Below are 25,776 nucleotides of genomic sequence, written 5' to 3'. Positions count from 1 at the left end.
CCCTTAGTTAATGCCTTTTAGGGCTTCGCCCCTCCGCGCCCCCATGATTAAATGCCGTCTAAGGCTTCGCCCCCATGATCAGTTGCCTTTTAGGGCTTCGCCCCTCCAAGTCCCCATGGTTAATTGCCGTCTAGGGCTTCGCCCCCATGATCAGTTGCCTTTTAGGGCTTCGCCCCTCCGCGCCCCCATGATTAAAAGCCGTCTAGGGCTTCGCCCCCCTAAGTTAATGCCTTTTAGGGCTTCGCCCCCCGCGCCCCCAAGATTAATTGCCGTTTAGGGCTTCGCCCCCCTTAGCTAATGCCTTTAAGGGCTTCGCCCCTCCGCGCCCCCATGATTAAATGCCGTCTAAGGCTTCGCCCCCATGATCAGTTGCCTTTTAGGGCTTCGCCCCTCCGCGCCCCCATGATTAATTGCCGTCTAGGGCTTCGCCCCCCTTAGTTAATGCCTATTAGGGCTTGCGCCCCATGAGGCTGGGCCCCCCGGGCCCCCTTCGGGGCCCCACGGGGCTGCGCCCCTTGTGGCGCCCCCTTTTGAGCCCCATGGGGCTGCGCCCCATGAGGCTGGGCCCCCCGGGCCCCCTTCGGGGCCCCACGGGGCTGCGCCCCTTGTGGCGCCCCCTTTTGAGCCTCATGGGGCTGCGCCCCATGAGGCTGGGCCCCCCGGGCCCCCTTCGGGGCCCCACGGGGCTGCGCCCCTTGTGGCGCCCCCTTTTGAGCCCCATGGGGCTGCGCCCCATGAGGCTCGGCCCCCCGGGCCCCCTTCGGGGCCCCACGGGGCTGTGCCCCTGTTGGCGCCCCCTTTTGAGCCCCATGGGGCTGCGCCCCATGAGGCTGGGGCCCCACGGGGCTGTGCCCCTTGTGGCGCCCCCTTTTGAGCCCCATGGGGCTGCGCCCCATGAGGCTGGGCCTCCCGGGCCCCCTTCGGGGCCCCACGGGGCTGCGCCCCTTGTGGCGCCCCCTTTTGAGCCCCATGGGGCTGCGCCCCATGAGGCTGGGGCCCCACGGGGCTGCGCCCCCCGGGCCCCCTTCGGGGCTGCGCCCCTTGTGGCGCCCCTGGCGGGGCCCCATTAAACTACTCGCCTTGCGCCCCCGCGGGGGTGAATCCATTGAAACGAAAAAAAAAATCGGCGCCCATGGATCGAAAAAAAAAAAATCGAATCACGTGTTCGATGACGTCACCGATCTACGGACGAAGACGACGACGACGACGACGACGACGACGACGACCAAGGATATTTACATACATACAAAGTCTCTTTCCAAATTATAGATTAGATTTATATTTTTGTGTGTTTTATCTTTTACCACTGCATACGTACATATAAGGGAGGACTAAGCTTAGAATGAGCTACAATATAATTAAGCACAAGTTTGTAGATTGTGTTTATTTCTTTAAAAATAAAGTATTTTAATTATACAATTGCGAGTTCAAGATTTGAGTTTGCGCAAACTTCCAGAACTACTTTCGAATTAATCTCTCACTGTCTAGAAAGGTGAATCTGTTTAGTTTCGCACGTGTCGCCGACGCTAAAATTGCCACAGTAATCTCTCGCTGTGAATTTATCACAGCATTCCAACGACTATGTACCATCTTCGTGTTGTTCTCGAACTAAGTAATTATTATTAGCGGCTGCTAAGTTTATCGACGAAAATTTCTCAATTTGAGCTTTTAATGTATTCAAATCGAATTATGTACGAAGCACTTACAAACGTAACAGTTTTCGAATCAATCAATCGCGACCACAATTTGAACATGCAACTTTCATGTAATATTTGATACATAAGACTAAATTTGTAAATTACATTCAGACTGTTTGTAAGTTCCTGTAAAATTTTATATATTTTCCTTCAGAACTCTTAAAGAATTTATGCCATATTTTTGACTATTTAAAGTTAATCTAACCGAAATAAAAATATCCTATTCCGATAGTTTGATAATATTATAAATACATATAATTTATTTTATAATCAGAATCATAAAAAAAACCCAACAGCGTCCACTAGTGGTTAGCATATTATGTTTTCGAGTGGAGTGGTCATGGTTCGATTCCCACTAGTAGCTGTTGGCCTGACCTTGGTTTGTGACTCCAGGTCGATCGTTGCCTTTCAGATTTTGCTATATCTATATATACATATGTACATACGTATATAAAAGAATATCTGTGTGTGTGTCTCGAATAGGCTGCTAAACCACTGAACCGATTAAGATGAAACTTTCAGGATTTCTTGTGTGCATGTCCGGGAAGATGACTGTGAAAAAAAAACGGAAAAAAACGGGAAAAACGGGAATGAGTGTCATTGCAACGCAATAATTTCAAATGTGTTCGCTACCTGCGTTTTTCCGACAAATGGGAACGGGAACGAGATCGGGAACGGGAACGGGAACGAGAACGGGAACGGGAACGAGAACGTGAACGGGAACGGGAACGGGAACGGGAATTGCATGCGTTATTATGGCATTGCAACGCATGCCGGGGTTCAGCTGGTTTCTATAATAAAATGCTGTAAAAATTTCTCTATGGATGTCACTGTGGATGATGTTCGTATGAATTCGCATTGTATAAAATGCTTGTATTAGTTGTATCTGTATTAGTACACTTGTCGCTTTGGAGCCATCTGTAAATACAAGTGTACATGTTCGATTGAAATAAATAATAAACAATTCGTTCGCAAAAATAGAACACGATAAATGAAGTGAATAAAAACTAATTTATTATTTAATTATCTTCAAATAATCGATGAATTTCCTCATAAAACATGAATAAAAATATTAATAATTATTTATGTACATTGTTTTTATATGAGCATTAAAAAAAAACAAAGATTTGTTGTTTAAATTTGAAAAATGAATTATTATAATATTGAATTTAGTTCTTTTGTTTCTTGAAAATTTTCAGTAGCGACTTGAAAATTTAATAAATGCGTGAATTCAATTCTGGTGAGTGATCGTTTTTGTATTTTCATCTTAAAACATGTAACCATTTCATCTACATAACTTATCTATCGAAGATTAAAGTAAGGTTAGGTTTGAAACTATATACATATATACTTCCCTAATTCGGAAAAAATGGCTTTATAAATTCCTTTTTGCAATTAGATCAATGTGTACCAGTCGGATTACTCGGCGTTGCTCAGGCGGTTAAAAGTCGTAAAAACATGAGTAATGTAAGATGGTTTATCAATATGGTCTTTCTTTATATGTAATAAAAAATGATATGAAAGTATAAGACATTCCGGGAAATAGGGACACTTTGTACACATAAGATATTTTGGCCCAATAAAATGAATGCTTCCTTTAACGGTAATCTTCATACTGCCTTGCATATGCAGGTACTCATACTGAGATTATCTCAATATTTTTGGAAAGTCGACTTATTCCACTTTAAAAAAGAGCGTCCATTATGCTTGTATTGATTTATGATGGTACGCGAGCATCGCACGTGAGGTGGATGCACTCAAAATACAATCGAAGATGATCGAGATATGATAAGCCGAATATATGTATGTATATGAATTTTCGATGCAGTCCAGTCGTTCGTCTTGTTTTCATTTTGCATTTTACGTACAACAGCTCATACACCGTATGGAAATTTGCCAATAGCTCTCTTCGGCGGGAGCGAGACGAAGATATCCGAATCGCAGTTGCGAAAGCGAGAGGCAAACACCGCGAAAAAGTATGATTAATGGCGATTCGAAATTGCGCTGTCCTTATTGCTCGCGCATTGTTTAATTTTATTTGGATTTATTGCCGAGCAAACGACGATGTGCATCCACTTGAGTTTTTCCCCGTGTAAGTTATAGGTGCGAAAAAATGCGAAATTGCGAACGGATGAGGTGTAAACAGTCGAGCTGGGGGGGAGGGTGAGTTACTGGTAGTAAGTAAGTACCCCGAGGCAACGACGAGGTGCAAAAGTTGAAAAATTACACTTTTCCGGAGACATGAAAAGAAAATTCAAATCGTTTTCGCCGCCGGGGGAGAGAGGGCATGCAAATTTTGTCGCACTCTGTGTACGCTGCAGAATATTATTATTATTATGGCTCACAATAAAAGTGGATACAGTTCGATTTGGTAGAATATCGCATTATCTACTGTGTATTTTCTAGAATATTGTATTATCTATGTGCATACTTTGGGTGCATCGTTAGTACACTTGTTTTGCGTTGATTTTGTAAATAAGTGTTTTTCTTTTTATTATAATATTGAATATTTTTTACAGCAATGCTGCATGTTGAAATCGAATGCGGATGAATAAGTAATATTTTCTCAGACTATTTCAGACTATTGTGGTATCTTGAATGTGTCACAATGGTCAAAAAATAAGTATACAAATAGAAAAGTCTATACTTGACTACTATGGTTTTGATGACCGAACATGTTGTATCTGGCTTTAAATGTCTATATGTATGTAAATACTAGGGAATCTATGTATTAGGGAATCTACTTTACCGTAATTTACATTTACCGGTAATCCGATATATTTTTTAGGAATTACCGGATTTGTCATATTAAAAATGAACTTCTTTTTTTTGTAAATATATTTAACGAAACGCTCATAAAAATTGCTTACTATCTACTAAGAAATATTACACAAACGAAGGTATATGATTTTTTTATAAATTAACCTTTTTATGAAGGACTAAAATATGACATGAAAATAACAGCGAAGAAAACATAATGTATTTATTTTTTCTGAAGAAGAAGAAGCCTTTCTTATGCTGGCAACACACATTTAGTCGTAGATTAAACACACATTTAGTCGTAGGAACTACTGTAATATCATCATCGGAATCAGAAATTGATAGATTTACTTGTTCTATAATTTCTACCATAATTATGTTCATCATTTAATTTTTTTTCTCCTGCATTAATCACTGTGTCGGAATAGTGTTGCCATAAGATAAAATAAAGGAGAGGAATGTGATAAAATGTAGCGAAAATGTTTTGTTAAAAAATAGGTTTTTCATAGAAAACGGGTCAATTTGAAATGAAAAGGGTCAATTTGGAATGAAAAACCTGTATTACTGTAGATTACATTAAATTAAGATATGAAATCCATATTCTCAGATTTCATACTCGAAGCTCACCTGAGCATAGCCTAGTACTTTGGCTAGTACATTTTATTCATTATAAATAAATATATATATATATATATATATATATATATATATATATATATATATATATATATATATATATATATATATATATATATATAAATATGTATTTATATCGAGAACCGATTGTATTGTATTGAATTTATTTTCGTCGCAAAAATCATATTTTTCGAATTTTTGTCGTGTGAAGTTTGTTCAAAAACTATTTTTTGCAATCGGCTTTGTCCATTCATGTCGTATAAAAAAAATTCATCAATCGAAAGTAATAAAAGTCTGCACATGAATATTAAAAAATGGGGATGCCTTTTTTACTCTATCTATGTTTTTTCAATGTCGTTGAAATCGCGAGGAAAGTTTTGTGTGAGTTTATCTTAATTATGTGTTGTTTTTGAATGGAAGTGAAAGTTTTTTGAAATATAGTATAAGTTTTAATTAAGTTTGCACTTACAAAAGAGAGGCAGATTTTCATTCTAAAATCTGGGCTTAATCTTGATAAATTTAATCATTAGTTTTTCGTCGGATGAAACATTTGACGATAATACCGTCTGGACTCACTGAAAGATTGATCATATACAAATATTACTTTATAAAAATCATTGGAATTAATAATACATTGTTCAATGTATTGCAGTCATTCACATACAGTTTTCACTTTATTTCCTTATGGGGATTTAATTACGGCTTCCAGACAAACTAATTATTGAATATATTATAAGTGAGATTTTTCCATATCACACTAACACGCACTCTCTCGTAGTTCTACGTCAAAATTTACTCATTCACAAGTGCGTAAAACCGCAAATAAATAGTCCATTAGTCCCTTAAAATTGATAATATTATTTTTGACAATTTGCTTAACGTAGGTTCGGGCATTGTTTTTGCATGTATGTATGTATGTATGTATGTATGTAAGCGGGTGCGATACCCAAAGTCGGGAATAAAATAAATTATTATTTAGGCATTTCCATTGTTATTCCACTAGCGTACAATATGGCGCGAATTAACCCCGGCGTATGGCATTATCCCGGATATAATTCTTAATTTGGGACACACGCTCTCAGCTTTTTTGGGGTACGACCGACCCCAGCGACGTTTCCTATTGTCGTCTCGTCGCCGGCCCGAATAAACAATACGTGTTTTCGGCGCGTAACACGGTTAGACAGCCGCTGATATCGTAAACAAGGCGATAAGCCGAAATCGCAAGAAAGAAAATTAATATATTGTTACTGCGAAGCTTTCGCATTTTCGCCGTGTGGAAAAACTCGCTTATCTGATGGCGACAGAGTGCCCCGAAAATATGTATCTTTATACACTCTCTAATACATGCATATACATACATATAACAACAATGTGAATTTAAACGCGGGACTATCGTTTTTTCATTTCGGTATTTTGTCTGATCTTTATCATTAACCGTGAATACATTTGTGAAATATTGTCAGTATTTTTTGTTGTTTAATTTTTTTTATACACATACATACATACATAAATACAATATAAATATATACATATGTGAATGAGCAATAGAAATGTATTGAATACGTGTCTACATCTAAATACAACCAGTTGCTTAGTGGACCTTAAGTTGAAATGGATGTTTATTTATTTATATGATTTTAGCTATTTAGCTAATTTAATACGTTTTCTATTTTTATTCAAATACATTCTTAATTACTCAACTCTAAAATTTTATATATACTAAATTTATATGCATTGTCTCTCACAGAGGTGTCTCCTTGCACCTCGTAAGAATGCATCCAAAGTCTTAGAACACGTGACACACTTAGGCAGGGTATTGTACATGAGCACACTCCTGTTAAAGACACCTCCAGCTGTCTTCTTTTTCCTTACTCTACCTACATACAACTAAATTGTTCTTATTTCTAGTATAAAAACTATGGATATCAGTATTTCTTATTGTATAATCATTAAAATACTTGGGTAGTAACATTATCTAACTTATAAACAAAAGACGATGTACTAAGATTTAAACTATTTCTAATACTCATCCATCCCAATTCATCTAACATACTTCTAATACTTTTTAATCTACCAACATTCAATATACCTCTCATAGCTTTATTTTGTTTTATACATATATAATATTTGTGTGTGTGTGTGTGTGAGTTCATATGGGCTGATTGATTGTCGCCTATCTTAATCATGTTTATGTACACACGTATGTACATAGTTAATTAGCTCCACATCTTAATGTTTTCCAGAACATATACGTATACATAGTTATATGTGATTGAGTTCTATTGTTTAGCTTTTTGTGAGCCGAATTTCCGAATACGTTGGCGCAGATTATTGAGCATTTAGGGCGTGTCTTATAAGGATCGTTTGTTCTAAAAGAATTGCTATAATTGTTGTTGAATTGTGTTGAATCAGATTGATCAATCGATTAAAATTAAGATCGATCGTATCCTGTTTGCATTTGTCAATTTTTATCTAGCTTCTCTTTTATTTATTTATTCATTTCTTTTGTGTAGATATACCATAGTTGCCATTATTGTTTGCCCTTAATCGACACAAATTTGTACATATTAGTATAATGGTACAATGGTAATTTTCATTGGAGGTCTAACCAGGTCTCGAACCCGATATATCCTAGTTGCCATTAGCACACGCTAACCACTAATGGCAGCTCGTCCATATGAGCTGCAGACCTCCCAGTACTGCACATGCAGCAGCATAGACTAATGGTTAACATATCTTACTATGGTCAGTGTGGTTATGAGATCTAGCCACACTGGTTGTTGCTGGCCAGACCTTGGTTTGTAACCAGGTCGGTCGTTTCTTATCAGAGTTTGTCAGAATTTTTCTGATTTTCATTCAAACGATTCCTACAAAATTGGCTTTTCCTCCCCATTTCTCTCGCGAAATCTTAAGTTGTGTTATATCTCAGGATTCTCTCCATAGATGTCTCTGTGGATGTCTATTGTATAAAAATTCGTATTGTTGTATAAAAATGTTTATTGGTCGTATTGTATGCGATGTTTATTGATCGTATTGTATGTGATGTTCATTGGTCCTATTGTATACGATATTTGCAATGTCTGACCATAGAAGTCATGTATGTTTTCGAATTATGTAATAATTATCTATTAAAAAATATATAATTTTTTGATGTTTATAGTACACTCGCTGCATGAGTGATCTGTAATGACGAGTGTACATTGATTGATAGAATAAAATAAATAAATGCATACTATGTTTGCCGTCCATATGGCAGCGAGCTGCAGTCCTCCCAGTATAGTACATATGCATGCTTTTTACTTTATCTATGTACATACGTAGTAACAATAGATACAGTTTTGTGATCATGCGAAAATTCGAACTCGAGATTTTGACTGATTCGAACTCAGAATCGACCACTGTTCACGTTTTCATGATCTAGAAAATATGTGTGTGTGTCTGTGTATTTTGGGGATTTTTTGAACACCTTTAGTCCTATCGAACTGAAACTTAGTGTTAGTTACTGAAATTCTTATCGACACGATGTAATTTTTTTTCAAATTTTTGAGTTGACCGGAAATGGTACCTCCCCTTAAAGGTATCCACTTTACCGTAATTTACATTTACCGGTAATCCGATATATTTTTTACGAATTACCGGATTTGTCATATTAAAAATGAACTACTTTTTTTTGTAAATATATTTAACGAAACGCTCATAAAAATTACTTACTATCTACTAAGAAATATTACACAAACGAAGGTATATGATTTTTTTATAAATTAACCTTTTTATGAAGGACTAAAATATGACATGAAAATAACAGCGAAGAAAACATAATATATTTATTTTTTCTGAAGAAGAAGAAGAAGCCTTTCTTATGCTGGCAACACACATTTAGTCGTAGATTAAACACACATTTAGCCGTAGGAACTACTGTAATATCATCATCGGAATTGGAAATTGATAGATTTACTACGTCTGTAAACCCGTTCTATAATTTCTACTATAATTATGTTCATCATTTAATTTATTTTCTCCTGCATTAATCACTGTGTCGGAATAGTGTTGCCATAAGATAAAATAAAGGAGAGGAATCTGATAAAATGCAGCGAAAATGTTTTGTTAAAAAATAGGTTTTTCATAGAAAACGGGTCAATTTGAAATGAAAAAGGTCAATTTGGAATTATGTTCATCATTTAATTTATTTTCCTCTTTTTTTGTTTGCATTCGGTCACCGGTATGATCAACGAGCTACTACGGCCCGATTCATCTCACCAACCCCGCCACTGTGAATTCTCACTGCTTACCACAAAATTATACTGTTTAATAAACTGTACCCATATAGGCAATACATTTCACAGATGAAATCGAATATGTATTAATTTTATTTTTTTTCATAATTGTTTCAGATATGGAGGAGGCGACAAAGTGAGACCGGCCATGTCACTGGCTTAGTCAGCAACCATGGTCCACATGGAGTCGGCGCCGTCATAGAAGTGGTCGTTGTGTGATGAGCTCGAACGTGTGATATCGACGGGGGTATTCGCGCGGTGTGTGTGTGAGTGTGTGGTCTCCTGACGATTTGGTCGTGACGATATGGCTGGCGACGGTCGTCGTCGGTCGCTGGTGGCCATCTGCGGCCTGATGCTGCTCACCCTCCACCTGGTGGAATCCGTCGGCATGACTGCAGCCCAGCAGGACAGGTGTCCCTGGGCCTGCTCCTGCGTGGCCCAAACCGCAGACTGCTCGCACAGAGGACTACAGAAAGTGCCACACGCTCTGCCCGCAGACGTTGACAGAATGTGAGTTGTTGTGTTATGTATTTTAATATGTTTATTATTTGGCCACTTCCACATATGTACGTATGTCCGAAACTGCTTTGGTTTGGTTTTTGTGACAGTCGCTAGCTTTCAATACAGTTGAGGTACACAAAGTATATGTCTCTCCACTAGGCCGAAAGCACACTAAGTGGTATGTGGTACGTGTTTCTTTTCTTCTTCTTCTTCTAATGCCAAATCCGTATTTGGACGTAGGCGACTACCATGGGCAGACATCGTTTATGACCCGTGCGATTTCCTCCCTATCGTGGGCAAGCCGAAATAACTTTTCGAGTCCGAGTCCCATCCATGACCTGATGTCCCGGAGCCAAGAGAGCTTCTTTCTCCCAAGCGACCGTTTGTTTGCCTTCTGTTTTCCCCTCTATGATTGTATTTAGAAGGCGATATTTGGGGCTGCGAATAATGTGGCCAAAGTATTCCATCTTACGGCGCTTCACCGTGTCAGGAAGCTCTCTCTTTTTATGAAGAAGCTGGAGGACCGTTTCGTTTCTTACATGCTCATTCCATGAGATTTTTTTAGATACTTTGAAACATGTGAAAAAACGCAGCACCCCTATCCCATATACATATATAGGGAAAAAATATTATGGGCCCTATGACAAAATAAAAAAAGATCTTATAGATGTATTTTTAATATGCGAAAAATCTATCGGAACTAATAGAAAAATACCTTTATGTATGATGATTGTTATTTTTTTAAATAATTTAATAAAAAAGTATGACACAACAAGTACGATTTCACACGGATGCAAAAAATGCGTGGATCAAAAAAAAAATAAACATGTAGCATTAAATAAGTAAATGTATTTTTATATAGAATAATATAAAGTATCAATATCGGTCAGTCGAACATCCCGAAACGGGGCCCCTTAGTAGTTCGGGCCTTGGAACTTTACCCCAACTCCGCCCCCCTCTCGTCGTCCCTGCCCATATACATGGTACTCAGTCCCAAAAATCATCCCCTGGAGTGTTTTCGGTGATACTTTATTCTTGTGTTTATCCTTGCTTGACAGTGATCGATTATGGTGAATCTCATATTTGAATGAATGTAGGAGAAACTTGTCTGATCTCGGTTGCATATGGATATGCATACACGTGCGAACTCCCAAACATATGCACTCTGAACGTGCAACTACATACACCCGAATTCGGTTTCGGGAACCCTCACTGTGAAATGGTCACAGCGCGGAGCCAAATGACGTGACGTCCCGTACCACTCGGTGTGTTTTCGCCCTTAATATTGGTTCCGTTTATAGCACGAACACGTGTTCGTGGTTTACAGCTGTCATGGACTTTTCTTCATGTCATTGTTAATTCGTACGATAATTTCTACAAGCTTCTCCTACATTTCTTCAAATATAGGAATCACCTGTCAAACTTATGTCAATACAAAGATAAAATATCACTGAAAAGACTGCAGGGGGCGAGTCTTGCCAATGATCTTGCAAATCGCATAGATTAGGCGTGCTAGCTTTTTTTTGCATGTGCAAGTCTAAAAAAAACACCACGTACCACTCTGTGTGTCTGCACTTTTACATGATCGCTTAGATACTCAGAGACAACCAGTGTATAAAATAGCAATTCGGTGCGATTTTTTTTACTGTGAGTTGTTTTTATAAAAAAAAAGTGGACCTTTAATTTTGAGATTATTTTCCTGATCATCAATTTACTGATCGAAACTATACTATATTGTAGATGTTTCAAAATTATAAAGCGGGTGGTTATAATTTGATAGGCTTTGGGTAAATGTTTAAAATAAACTCTTGTTCATTCTAGCAGATCAGATCGGAGTCACTCGACTATTGGAAATCATCAAAACCTGCTCCAGATTGGAGGTGGGGATAGTTCCAAGTGTATGGGTTGTGTGCCGGGTGAACTGGTACATACATATATTCAGTTGCACCTTTCGACCCTTATTTATTTGCATAACTGTTTTTGAATCCACTTCATAGTTTTGAAATATAGAGAACATTTCGCCCTAAAAAAAATTCACGGTAAAATATTTATGAAAAGGTAAATAAGGCTACTTGATGATCGATTGACACAATTTTATGTGAATACCGTTTCAGGTTGTCAAATCGTTAAAACGTTTTCTTTCGTGTACCGAAAAAACGTAACTATACGGTATAAATATGTGTGTGGGTGGTGATGTATCGAATGTCAATTTTCGTAAAATATGGTATATTAAAAAAATTGTAAACGTCGACATCGATATTGATTTAAATTTTATTTTATATTATTTACCTATGTACAATATATGCATACATATGTATGTAATAGAATATTATTTATGAGTGCTATATTGAAATACAATGGATGCTCAATCGTGCCAAATCCATTCTTAATTGGAAGCGTTTATTAATTTCTGCAATAATAGTCCATCGTCGAATTGCGCAGACGTTAATGTGTTAAACGTGAATAATTAATATTGGGTTTATTCGACTTCACAATGGCTCAGAGGGAGAGATTGTGTGAGAGATTGTATGTACATAGAACCACATAACTCATTAGGGAGCCCTCTTAATTATTCATCTTCACCAGACATGAACTTGATTCATGTCAAAATGTACAGAATACGCCTCTTAGGTCTTGACGAAGTTGACATTAATTGTTTTATAGTCTACTACATCACATGTAAATATACATATATGTATATGTACATATATGGCTAATTTGAGACTAACTTTAATTTAAAGGCTGTATATTTACGTATGTATAGATACGTACGTACATGTGAAAGTTTACCGTTTTATAAAAGGATTAAAAGTGTGCATACATAAAGCTCTGTTTGGAGTATAAACATAAGGCCGTCGCTTGTGATGTAAAATATTGTTTTTTAAATAGACTAGACGATCGATCTGTAAAAGCTCCACGAGAATAGATCAAATATTTAACCGAATGCCGTTAACAAGTACCTAAACTGGCGGTTAAATAATATCATCGAAAGCGTCTCGGATGGGAAAATTTTCTTAATTTATTTTTTGTTTAAAAGTTTTGTTTTGTTTTCGTGCGTCAGGCCGGCGTCGAACGTGTTAACTTTTTCGATTAAACGTGTGCTATAACGCCTCTTCATAAATAATAATCGATTGATAATAACAACAATAATGAATATACATACAGGCAATGCGTTATTATGATAATGGTGATATTCTCTCAACTATGTAGTTGTTTGACTATTATACATTCATATAATATGATAATTTCGGGGATAAAAGGACTCTTTTGAATAATAAACCTGAAATGTATATCTTCTCGTAAAGCTTTTAGCCGGGGTATGCAAATTTACCGGAATTTTCGGTTATTCTGTGTGTATGTAATTTACCGGTAACGGTATTGCAAACTTTATCATTAGCCATGATATCAACACATGTAATCGATGTGTATGTAATATACATATGCTTGGTTATAACTTTTAATTAAAGTCTTCATGAAAAAATTGCTTTTTAAATAAATCTGTAATTTCATATTATATGTACAAGTATGTACATACTTACGTCAAAATACCCGTTTTTTGTTTATTCCTGTTAATCAGATTATATTATTTCTTAAAGAGTAAACCTTACCTTTCTGAGAAGACTGTCACATGAAAAGTAATTCAAGACAATATTGATGTTTGATAGGATATAAAATAAAACATACATACATGGCGCTTCATGTGAACGTTTTCATTAAAATTTCAAACGATCCTACAGATGGTCGTTTTGTCTCTTACGTACATAATAACGACCGCCCAAACCAGTCATTTCATCTTAGGCATTTATTTCATTAAGGACTCTCTTATCGATTCGAATAAAGTCGAAAAGTTTACTCGTCGATTCGAATAATCAAAGCGATGCGATGTGACAGTCCAATATCATACGTACAATAATCGGACGCATTTTACGACCCACCCTGTACGAAACGCATTATATAATATTATATAGCCTGAGCTATAAACGGCCTTGATTTATCCTCTCATCTACGGTCGGGTGTGTTTGATCATCCTTATAAGGAGTAGAAAAGTATAATTGGCTTGTGATTGATATGACAAGGGTCAGATCGCGTTGACCCAAACAGGATTCGGAGTAATTAAGTTTAGTCGATGAATCCTATCCTTTATATTATAATATATATATATAAATATATATATAGTACATAAGTATTAGATATGTATGTTAAAATATACATATTACTTATATATGTACATACACGTGTGTTTGTTTATTACTTTTCTAATAATGTTGTGTTGTAGAGTGCCAGTTGTAACAAAACGCTGGCACGCTTGTCGAATGCGGCACGCGACGAATGAAACACCCATATATTCAATATGGGAATTTATGTCCCATTCTTTTTGAAGAGTGGGGTGGGTCGATAGGTGTGTGTGTGTGTGTGTGTGTATAGGGAGAAAGATGGGGAGTTTGCTTTTGTGTTTAGATAAAAACGACAGATATAGGTGGGTTATTTATCGGCTTTCTTTCGTACTCTCTCTCGTTCTCTTTCCCGCGTTTTCGCGCTTTGGTAATTCACTGTTATCGTAGCTAATGATTGTGTCGCGTTCGATTGATCGACGAGCAATTTTCCGGTGAAAGCGTTTTTTTTTCATCGCTTGCAATTGAAGCTTTTTCGTCTGAAAAATAATGGCAGAAATATTCGAATTATCGCTCGGATGAAATTGATGCAATCTGTTGCGTTTTCGCATTATTCCGCGTGATGGGTTTACTGTTCGATGTTATGTGAATGGTTGCCGTTTTTATTTTATACCTTGTACTATACATATAAGTACATGTATATTGGCATCGAATCGACAATTCTGGAGGTTGCGATTGAGAGGTCAAAAGAAGGATTTCGATGGCTAAAAGCGGCTTGCCAAATCATGGAGGGAAAAAAACATTAAAACGCCAACATAAATTCGTTGGCAAAAAGCCTTGTTTTCGTCATACAAATTTTTATATGCTGCCGAAACGTCGACATTAAAGGCAACCGAAAGAAATAAAATCGAAGCTTTTGAAATGTGGGTTTGGAGCGAACCAATGCTTCGATTTTAAAAGAGTTTTATATCTTTCTTCGGTTTTTTGGACCCATGGCGAGAGGAGACGATAGCAGCCTGGAAAAGCTTGTTGTGGTTGGTACCATAGAGGGAAGAGAGGAAGAGGAAGATCTCTTCTATTCGGTGGACTGATTAAATCAGGTCGGTTCTTGGCCGTTCTGTCGTCGATAAACTTCGAAATGCCGTTTCCAGAGAAGATTCAAGAAGAGTCGTTAACCACACCCCAGCTTATGGAGGTCACGATCCTCAGCATCGAGGGACCGACTATGAAGAAGAAGAATATTTGCGTATTCGATATTGTAGTTATTGGTGCAGGGTTTTCTCTATTTTTCTATACATATCTACTTATTCGGTTGCTTCGAAGCATCGTCCACCGACTAAATCTCACTTTTACTAGATCACAAGCGTTCTGAAACTTACCCGAGACAAAGAGCGATTATCCCTTTGAAAGGTAAATATTAAAAATTGAGTCCGTGTTAAAATGGAGGGGGGTCGGGGTGAACCAGACCCGCGGTAATGGTCTGGCGTGCGGTAATTTACGGGTTAGCGTAAGTGCACACTCGCGCGAATAAATTGTTTCGCTCGCCGACCGTGATTACGTCTTAACCAAAACAAAGTGAAACTGTTTTCTCAAATCAGTATTTATCGTCGGAGGCCTTCGAAGAAACACGAAAATCCTCTCCATGGGAGGGGGTGGAGAAAAAAACTGACTGGGAGGGGGGGAGGAGACGTTAGGTGTATCCCCTGAACGTCAGTACAACCGCAAATTAATAAGGACATTGCTGGAAAAACTCCCTTTTATAACGATAAATGATTGCGAGAGTGCACAATAAAACGTGCGAAGCTTAACCCTCTCGACGCCGACAAAAATAAATTAGCGCCATCAATTCGAATTGAATTGTAAAAGGTGTGCGTCTTCAGAGACGAGTAATAATATCGCGTAATGAATTTGTACGATTTTGATGTAGAATTGCGTCTTATTCACGGGGGTATTCGTACATATATGTATATTAGCGGTAGTTGCTAAATGTATATACATACATATATGATTATATGTAGCTTTTACAATTACACAAAGCAATAACACTTACAAGATTGAAAAGAATGATATATAACAATCATAATTTGTTGATCTGGTGCATTTTGTATCAAAATTTTAAAAAAAGTGTGAAATTTTGTAATTTACCATAATAAACGAAACTACATCATTTATTCCAATAAAGTTTGCAAACCACATGATTAAAGCAATGGTGAAAAAATAAATTGATCTTTTTAAAATAACAAAACGCGAGGTTTTTCGCTAGTTGGCGTCATTATGCTATAGTTTAGGAAAACGGCGAGAAGGATTTATGCATATATGTATGTATATACAAAAATATGGTTGAATAAATCATGAGATGTTGAAACTTTCTAGGTACATTGCTTCTGAAGTTTGTGAATATTTTACAAAACTATTTTTGCTGGGGAAAACCGATTTTCGCAGATGGAAAATATTAAGTGAAACTCTTTTGAACGCGAACGATACGTTTCACGCCAAAGTTATTCGGTCTATTTTTGTCTCGTACGTTTCTAGACGAGATGCATCTGAAATGCGCGTCGAAAGTTTTTTGTGATGATATTTTAAATTGGATCAATAAAAATGTGCAGGTGAGTATAATAAGAATCGTGGATGTGATGATTCGCCTCGTGCGTTCCTTTTTACTTTATTTATGATCTGTCGGAATTTATATACAAAACCGAACACATATAAATCGATTTATTCGTTAATTACAATAGAAGACTGATATTTTGATCGTTATAATGAAAGAATAATATATATATTCTTATATTCATTTTAATTGAAATTTTTTAAATTTTATAATCGGATGATTCTTTATAAGGCAATAATACTGCCTCTACGAATTCCCAAGATGTACATAATAATAGTAGATTTATAATACGATTCCTTCTGAACGAGGTTAAAGCTCGATGAAAGTTTTAAATTGGAATTAAGCTTTGCGTTTTCATTTAAGTATACCACGAACGTGTATAAAGGATTAATCTTTGTTGGAAAATAATCCTTTTTATTATTATATACGTAAGTAGGTATGCAGTTATCGCGAATGTTCGCAATTTTGCGTTTTGCACGTTAATGATAATTCTCCGGTGTGTGCTTTCGTTGTATGTATGTATGTTCGTGGCGGTTACTTTCGCGTATTGAACTTTGAAGCGAAGTAAAAATACGAAAAAAATTAAACGCAAGCGAGAGGCATGGTCGTTTTTACCGTTGTTTTTGTTCATTTTAAATGCATTTGTGAATTTTTACATGAGCGCCGTACGTACGTACGTATATAATCATAATAATAAAAATAATAATAATATGAAAATAAATATACGGGGGTGGTGTAAGGTGGGCCAGGTGTTGCGTGTGACATGAGGCCGGCTATCGGTAAATTACTGTGGTAAACCCTTTCTCTCCTGGGCTTTGTTTTACGCGCACTCATTGTTTCGGTCACGCCAATACCTGTTTTGACTCCTCGCGATCGAAAACACTCGTTTTTTTTTCGAATTAGATTTTTTTTTAATTTTTTTTTTTTTTTTGAAAAGGGTGTTGGTATATGACGACCCATTTCAAAGCGAAGAAAGGGAAACCCTCTCGTCTTTGTTTGTAGTTGTGCCCTGTTTGAGTGTAACGTATAATTTGATATGGGTACGTGTATTGTTAATTGTCATATTTAATATTTCAACTGAGAAATTGAGTTAATTTCCAACTTTTTCTCACTGATGTTTGTAATGCGGTGTATATGTATGTAAATTTACAAAACTCGCATTTTTACCTCAAGCTGTGTGTGTGTGTACATAAAGAGGTAACGAGTGTCAAGATTCACACTTCAATATGTCAAAAGTATGTATGTAGCTTCTTATGAATGATAAACTTGGAACAACGTGTTTTATACTACACACTCTTAGTTTTGTGGTATCCCGTCTCAGGATTATCTGGGTGATTTTCTATTTTTATCAAGTGCTTTCTATATGCTTTGGGATTAGTATTAATTTCGATGTTTCGTTATAGAAATGGATTTCATTTTGATAGAGTAAAACGGTTTTCAACTTAATTAATAAAAGCTTTTATAATTAAGAAAATGTTGTCTTACTACTGATAACGGATATATTTCTTACTAGCTTAAGTACCCAAATATGCAAAGATTTAAAAAAATGGGTGCTAATTAATTGAACTTTAATTTTGACCAGATTAACTTCTATAAAAAACTATAAATATTTAAATATTAGAGATAACGAGAACCTATAGAGCAAATTTTATAAAATATAGAGTGTATTATAGGCGTTTAAACAATTAAAATCTGAAATAGCATTGGAAAATTACGTAATTGAGTAATAATGACTCCTTTCTTGGCGGTTTTACTTTCCTTTATTACAAGAAATAGAAGAGGGACTGCCGGCTGGTGTATGGTGATTGGCACATCACCTATTGAATGTTTAACTGATACTAATTATTAAATGAATGCCGTGCACCGTCGGTAGCCCTCTGTTTATACATTTATAATATATCAGGTGGGGAGCGACCATAACAATATGAAGATTGTCCAAGCATATTGTTGAAGTTGAAGAAATAGTTGAAGATAGATTATGGTAGCCTTACGTACCGTCATAAACGTCACCGTATCCGAGATTCTGGATATTTGTTACGCATTGTATACGATATTTTATCTCCAACGTCATGGCAGACGATACATTTACGTATATTGATGACCAAAATGAGCAATATGGCAAAGTATGAAAACGATCGGATAAGAGATAAAAATGACCACTGACATGAAAGCCATGTGAAACGTAAAGGAGGTACGTAAAAATATTCACACTCATAAGAAATTATTTCCATACATATGTAGCTTTAGTTGTATTCAAATTTTGTATCCAACATTCAATAAATACATACATATATTATTGCACACGAGACAAATTTTTATCACTGAAATTAACTTATTTACACTTTAAAATCACTAAAACGCACAAAGACGCCAGTGTAATTTTTAACCACGTTTTTATTTTTCTACTAATTTTTTTTTGTGATATCTAAATATTTATAACGTGCTCGTTTTTATTTTTGCCAAAGTAATTTTTAATTCTCTATATTTTTTTTAGCCTTGTTTGTATTTTTTCAATAAAATTAGTTTTTATAAGTTAAGGTATACCAAGTCAATAGTATCTGTTTTAAAGTTAAAAGTACTCGAGATAAAATTAAGGTGTACGAAGTGAATAGTATTTAATTTTATATATTCCCCATTAAAAGTCCTACAGATTATAGTAATAAAATTTGACAGATTCTTAAATTTCATAATATTAGGATTTTATCATAAATGTTTTATTTTATAATGTAATATACATATGTACATATATAATTTATTACAACTGTGTACATATGCATGAGGTATACTGTTAAGTCATACTGCTAAGAACATCTATTAGAATTATTTTTTATCGTATGTTAGATCGAAAACAGTTTGAAATGTTTATTATACGGACAAATTGGCTAATGTATCCAATGCACGACGAGTACTTTCAAGCTAATAAATTTTGCGAAAGTCGCGTGTTGGCCACGCCTCATTTTCGACTCGGAGTGTATCTTAGCTCGTCCTCATCACGATGACCTAATCGCATCTCCACCCCAGCCACCCCAACAGCTAACTTCCCTCTCGGGAAAAAGGGAAAAGCTCATAAGGGCGAGTGGGGGAGGGTACATAGCACAAGGGAGAGAGAGCCAAAGAACCGACACAATATTGCTTTGTTTCAACTTTTACAAAGAACTTTGATGGTCTTTCGCGCGGTTTCCCTCTCACGAGAAAAACGGCCACAGGAATATTTTAATCTAACCGGGGAGGAAAAGCTAATTGCGTCACGATCAATTTTCATCGGTCGAACTTCGTACATGCTATAGATTACTGTACCTACTATACGTACATTGTATGTATGTACGTACGTACTCGCCAAGTGGGCTTTAATTAAAACCACACCACTAGAGAGAGAGAGAGCTAAAGGGTTATCCCTTCGTATACATATACAATATGTACGTAGGGCGCGTTATGATTCGATATTTTGAAATTAGCATTAATCAAATATTGGCCTCGTTCAGGTCAACATTTGCTCGACGCTAATAAAATAATCGTTACGCATAGTGCTGCTATCCTCGAGAGCTTTCGTAACCCTTTCGCTGCTGGGAAAGCACTCGATATTTCTGAGCCTTCGAAGGCGACGATCATAACCCGTGCGTATAGAATTTCGTTCGCTGAATATATTATGAACAATCAATGTGAGGTAAATTCGCGCTTTGGAATACGCACGGTTTGTTTCGCGTCGAACGTTCGATTATCGTTGAGTATTTTTGAATTTATGAATGTGTAATGTTATGTAATGTGCGCGTGTGTGTAGGTGAAAGCTCGCTTTTCCGTAAATTGTGTGATTTAATTTATTTCGATATGTCTATTTGCGTTTCGTATGCTAATGTGCGTATCGAATCAATGTTGCGAAGCTTGTTAGATTCAATTCAAGAAATTGTCGTGTTTGAGTTATTGTGTTGCCGTTTGTGTGTAGAATTTCATTTTGATTTTGTTCGTTCGATGTATTGTTGAAATGGTAATTTTGTTCGATTCGAATTTTAGACGCTTAATATGTACGTAATGTCTAAATCATTTTCTTGTTATTAAATCATATATAAATTATTTATTCTCGATTCTAGATGGTGTCTGTCAAAAGTGTGGACGAAAAATTTTCAAAAAAAAGTCACATTTTTATTGAAATAATTTAAGCTTAGTCTAAAACTAATTCAATTTTCGCATTTTTTTTTTTTAGACAAAATTAATGTTTGTAACTTTTCCGCTGTAAATTTGTTTACTAATGATAATTATTACGATCATTTCTGAGATTTTTTTTTAAGGTTTTATCTCGAAAGGAATTCAAAAAATGTTTACCATTAAATTTTGACACTCACATGATACGCTTGAAGAAGATTAATGTATACTTATACTAATATTCAATGTCTTTCTAAATGCGAGTTTAATGGAGAACTTGTAATGAAAAAAAATATAGCATATCCACCGCTAAATTTTCACATTGCTTAATAATCTTGAAGTTTTTTAATTATACATATGTATGTAGATCAAACATGACTTTAGTTTATTTATTGAAAAATCAATAGACAACAAATGTAGAAATGCATAAAAATAAAGAATTAATGTAACAAAATAAAATAACATCTGAGCCCAATTATAGATTTTTAAAAATTACATACAATGGTACATCGAGACAAACAAATGAAATAGAAAATAATAAAAACTAAAACATGATTAAATGAACAGTACATAACTAAACATAAAGTTATATAATATTTGATAATGATTATAGAATAGGAATAGAAAAATGGATCGATCAATCAAGACTCTCCTGATGGCAGTCCTGAATCAATGCAGGGAAATATTTTAAAAAAAATTTAATCAGCTGTTTGGCAGAATAATGAATATTAAAAAAAGTTAACAATTTGTGATTATTATAATAGCTCCATTCAAATGAGGTAAATTTTATTTTGATGTGAAAGTAACATAATATTTTTTCCAATAACAAAAAATCTAAATATTGTAAAATAATTGTATTTTTCAATTAGAAATAAACATCAAAAAAGAAATATGCGTTTGAAACGTGAAAAGTGTCGTTTTCCGTCAGCTTAGGGTTAAGTTGTTATCGCTTTTCTCGCCTACGTGCGATATATGGAAGTATATAAGTTCGAACACAACAAACCAATTATGTACATACTGCATATTATCGTTGTGTTTGAGTGTGCCAATTTCAATGCAATGTTAAAATATAATATGTCATAAGCGAAGTGGCCGAATTCTATCCGAAATCGTCACATTCCCCGGCGAATGTGCATATTAGAGCGTGTCGGATTAATTTCAAGAAAGTGCCACATTAGAGTCACATCTAGTGGCATGTAACCCCCAAATAAATGGGCTGTCATCGTAACCGCCGACGTCGTAAAAAAATACGTACGAGAGTAATCCGCATAATGACGTAACGGGGTGCAGTTCACCCCCCTTGCGTGCTTCTGGCGTTGCATGCGACACTGTCAGCAACACTTTGCCTTATAAATATTAATTGGTGCACCTCAATATTGATCATTATTAAATTTCATACCGTTTCGTATGTACTGTGTAAGTTCGTTTGTATTTTTATTATTGCGTGGTTTTATTTAGATTGAAATTTCTGTTCGTGCAAGTCAAATTTTGGCATCAATATTGGACTCGCTTCTATCTGTTGTTTTAAAATTTTTTGAATGCATGCTATATTTTAACATAATTTGAGTGTGAAACCCCTCGAAAATTTTTCGAACTTTAATAGAAGCTTGGATGAATGGTATTTATTTATACGGTTACAGAATCAATTGATCGTCATTCTGTGTTTGCATTATAAAAGTGCTTGAATATCTTTTCCGAAGAATTGAGTGGACATTAGTGATACTTAATTTAATTTTAAAAGAGTTTTTACGCAATTTTTATTTTTATTTGTTTTTATTTTTCGTTTGTAAGTCTTTCGTATGCAAAGGCGCTTTGTCAATCAAACTGTGATCGTTTTGAATACAAAATTATACCGTTGTTTTCCCTTCTGTATGTAGTTTGTTAGTGACCCTTTTCTGGCCCATTGGTTTGTTTTATTTCACTCTCGTTTTTTTTTCGGCTTTTTGTTTTAGTATTCATGGCGTGTCTGGACATTTTTCTTTGCAATTTATACGTTTGGAGTCGTTTAGCGATTCCGATCCCGATAACGCTGTAAAATGACGCCATTTTTTTTTTCCTCTTTTGTACTTTTGATGCTAATAAAATGTAATTAGACGTGTCGCCTGGGTCCATAATTATAATGCAGTCGATGATAAATATTACTGTTGTACATAAATCGAGTTTGGAAAGATCGTGACCGAAGATGCAAGTGCGTGATTAATAAATAATTGGATGAAATTTAAGTCTGTTTTGTATACGCTGACAGGTTTTTAACAGCTTTAGAGAGTCTTCTATATGCATGAGTATTATATTATACATATCTGCTGCATAATATATTATTATCGATGTTGTGCGAAGGCGGTGTTGGAGTATGAAAGTATGTATGTATGTCCGTTACGATCGTGAACAATACAAATAAGAATGCGTTGCATTGTGCTTGAGACGTACTGATTGCCTTTTTACGATAGGAAGACAGCGATTGAAATGTTTGAGATTGCTTTTTACCCGTGCAATATCAATACAGTGCAAATATTTTTTCTTTTAAATGTCAGTAACATTCTTTTCATATGTTCTAAACTGTTATGGGCAGATGTTGTTGGATGCTGACGTTTGCGTCCTATGTTTGATTATAAGGTCATTAATCATATAGCTTCTAGTCGTGAATGAAGATTCAAATTGAAAAGATTTTCGTTGGTGTCTCTTTTTCAATCTTCTCTGTCTTTTCTTCTTGTTGCTTTTACACCACGTCAAATACGGTGAATCGTTTCTGATGCTTGAAACCTAGCCTGTTTCGTCGTATATTCATATATTCTATAGGTTGTAGTGAAAAAAAACAGCTAATTTTTTTATTATTATATTTATTTTCAAATAAGGCCATGAAATCGATATGAGTCTCCCAATACAATAGTTATGGACATATATTAAAATGTATTATTATTTTTAGATAAATATTTAACTTATAGACATTTTCCGAGTCCTTTTGGCAATTTATTTTATTTACATATATAATAACCTCAAATATTTAACAAAAAATATTAATCTACGCTGGAAATAACCAGTGCTGTGGTGTCGGATCAAAATTTACCTATTCCGACTTCAGCTTTATTTTTTGATTCGACTCTTACTTCGACTCTAAACTCCGACTCCAACTTGAACGTTTTTAATAAGATGGACTTTTCTTGCCAACGTGTAAGTAATAATAATAATAGCAATTTTCAAAATATAAAAAATTAAAATTGACATGTAACCTAATTTATTGAATTATTGATAAAGATTATAAATAAAAGTATAAATAAAAGAAAGTACACTCATGAGTATGAATTTTATACACAAACAAATCAATTTAATAAAAAAAATGAGCATAAAAAATGTTTGAGGAAACATCAGTTTTGGCCAGAACGCTTCAAAATACATATGTAGAATTCAACAATGTTATTTACAATGTGATTTAAATTCACGATTTTTATTAAATTTCAATTTATTAGTCGATTTACTTTACAGTTAGAGACTGAAGTTGACGCATACTGTAATACTAAAATATTAAAAAGGAGTCGGAGTCGGTTGATTTTTTACGACTCCGCAGCCCCTAAAACAACAGTAAATTTATACACTAATTACTAACTTGAATTGTGCTTGGTTTTCAAATTACATATGTACATTTTTCCTTGCAAATCATCTGCGTTAAAATGTATGAATAGATTCACTATACTGAATACAAATGAAGATTCCACTCAGAGAGTTCGAAGGGTTAAACGTTGACCCATTCCGAAACAAATTATTAACCTTCCTAAACTGAATACGCATCTCGAGATTTGGCCGACCACTCGGCAGAGTCCCTTGCTGATTAAGGGTTAACCCTTTGCGTCCGCATTGAAACTGGATAGTTTTTTCTTCAGGATTCACCTAGGAATTGCGAGCCCCCGTAATGGCTGCACAATTTCCCCGGCCTTATCTCGAGTGGAGGAGCTCAGACCACTCTCCCTTTCTCTCGCAGCCTCTATGATTTAGTGGTAAGGCGAAAAGGCGGCCGCTTCCATCCGTCCGTCCGTGGAAAGTTTATGCGGGGCGTTAGCCGACAGATAAAAACGGACAGTTGCAGGCCGGACCGGCAGTTTCGAGCGGATTACGGCGATAAAGTGGCCGGAAAACCGCGCCAAAATTCGAAAACGGCCGTAAGGAAGGGACCCGGAGGTTCTGGGGAGCGAGCGGGGAGCCTGGGGGTGGCTCTCAGACATTCCGGAAAACTCGCAAAGTCCCCGAATTGTTTTGGCGCTTTGGCGAAACCGCCCTCGAATGTTCCGAATACTGCGGATGGCTGCCGGAAATACAACGTAAAAGTTGCCGTTGAAAGTTTTTTTTTTCGCCCAATTTTTTGTTGGCCCAATGTGTTGTCCTTATATTTGTTCAATTCACTAGTGCGTTTTCTCTGTTACGGGTTGAAATTAAATCTAGAATAATAAACTGAATCGAGTTTTCTTTATACTTCCGCATTGCTGCAAAATGTCAATTATTCGTGCAGTGTTTTTTAGCTCGCGATGGTTAATTTAACAACACATATTTATGTTTGATTTGATTTTTAAATGGTTTTTATTATTACTAAATTATGTTCACAATACATCTTATGTATATCTATTTTAATAGCTACTGATCATTTTCTATTTTACAATTTTAATTTAATTTTGTTAGTAATCATTGTATTATATTATTCTAATGTTAATGTATAGCATAATAGGAAAAAGAGCTCAAAAACCTATTTAACATAGTTCTGTTTAGAAGGTTTTAAATGTATCAAATGCTCCGTCGTGAAATAAACACACTACATTTTCCGGGTAGTGAAGGTGTCTTGGGGAAGGTTTTTATCTGCAGCGGATTTCCTTTTGCTCTCTGGAGTTGAAGGAAGTGGGAATTCATTTATTTTATTTAAAATTTTATGGTAGAAGTGAAAGAACTAACAGGTAAACCCAATGCGCCTTCCTGGCCAGTTTTTAAAAAATATATTATGATAAGATATACATACAATTTACATTTGTATAATATAAAATGTGAAAAACGCGTTTGTAACTAGAGCCATT

General features: G+C 35.7%; 1 protein-coding gene across 1 annotated transcript in view; it reads left to right on the top strand.

Annotated features, from left to right (window-relative positions):
* Nucleotides 1-25,776, top strand: part of sli (slit guidance ligand) — a 255,009-nt gene that overhangs the window by 111,841 nt on the left and 117,392 nt on the right. Inside the window, exon 2 of the mRNA XM_077434116.1 lies at nucleotides 9,485-9,877. Coding sequence (XP_077290242.1) covers nucleotides 9,672-9,877 — 206 coding nt within the window. The 5' untranslated portion in view covers nucleotides 9,485-9,671. The remainder of the gene's footprint in view (nucleotides 1-9,484; nucleotides 9,878-25,776) is intronic.

The sequence above is a fragment of the Arctopsyche grandis genome, chromosome 7 (genome assembly GCF_051622035.1).
Source record: "Arctopsyche grandis isolate Sample6627 chromosome 7, ASM5162203v2, whole genome shotgun sequence".
Taxonomy (NCBI): Eukaryota; Metazoa; Arthropoda; class Insecta; order Trichoptera; family Hydropsychidae; genus Arctopsyche; species Arctopsyche grandis.
This window is presented reverse-complemented; position numbering and strand designations above follow the sequence as displayed.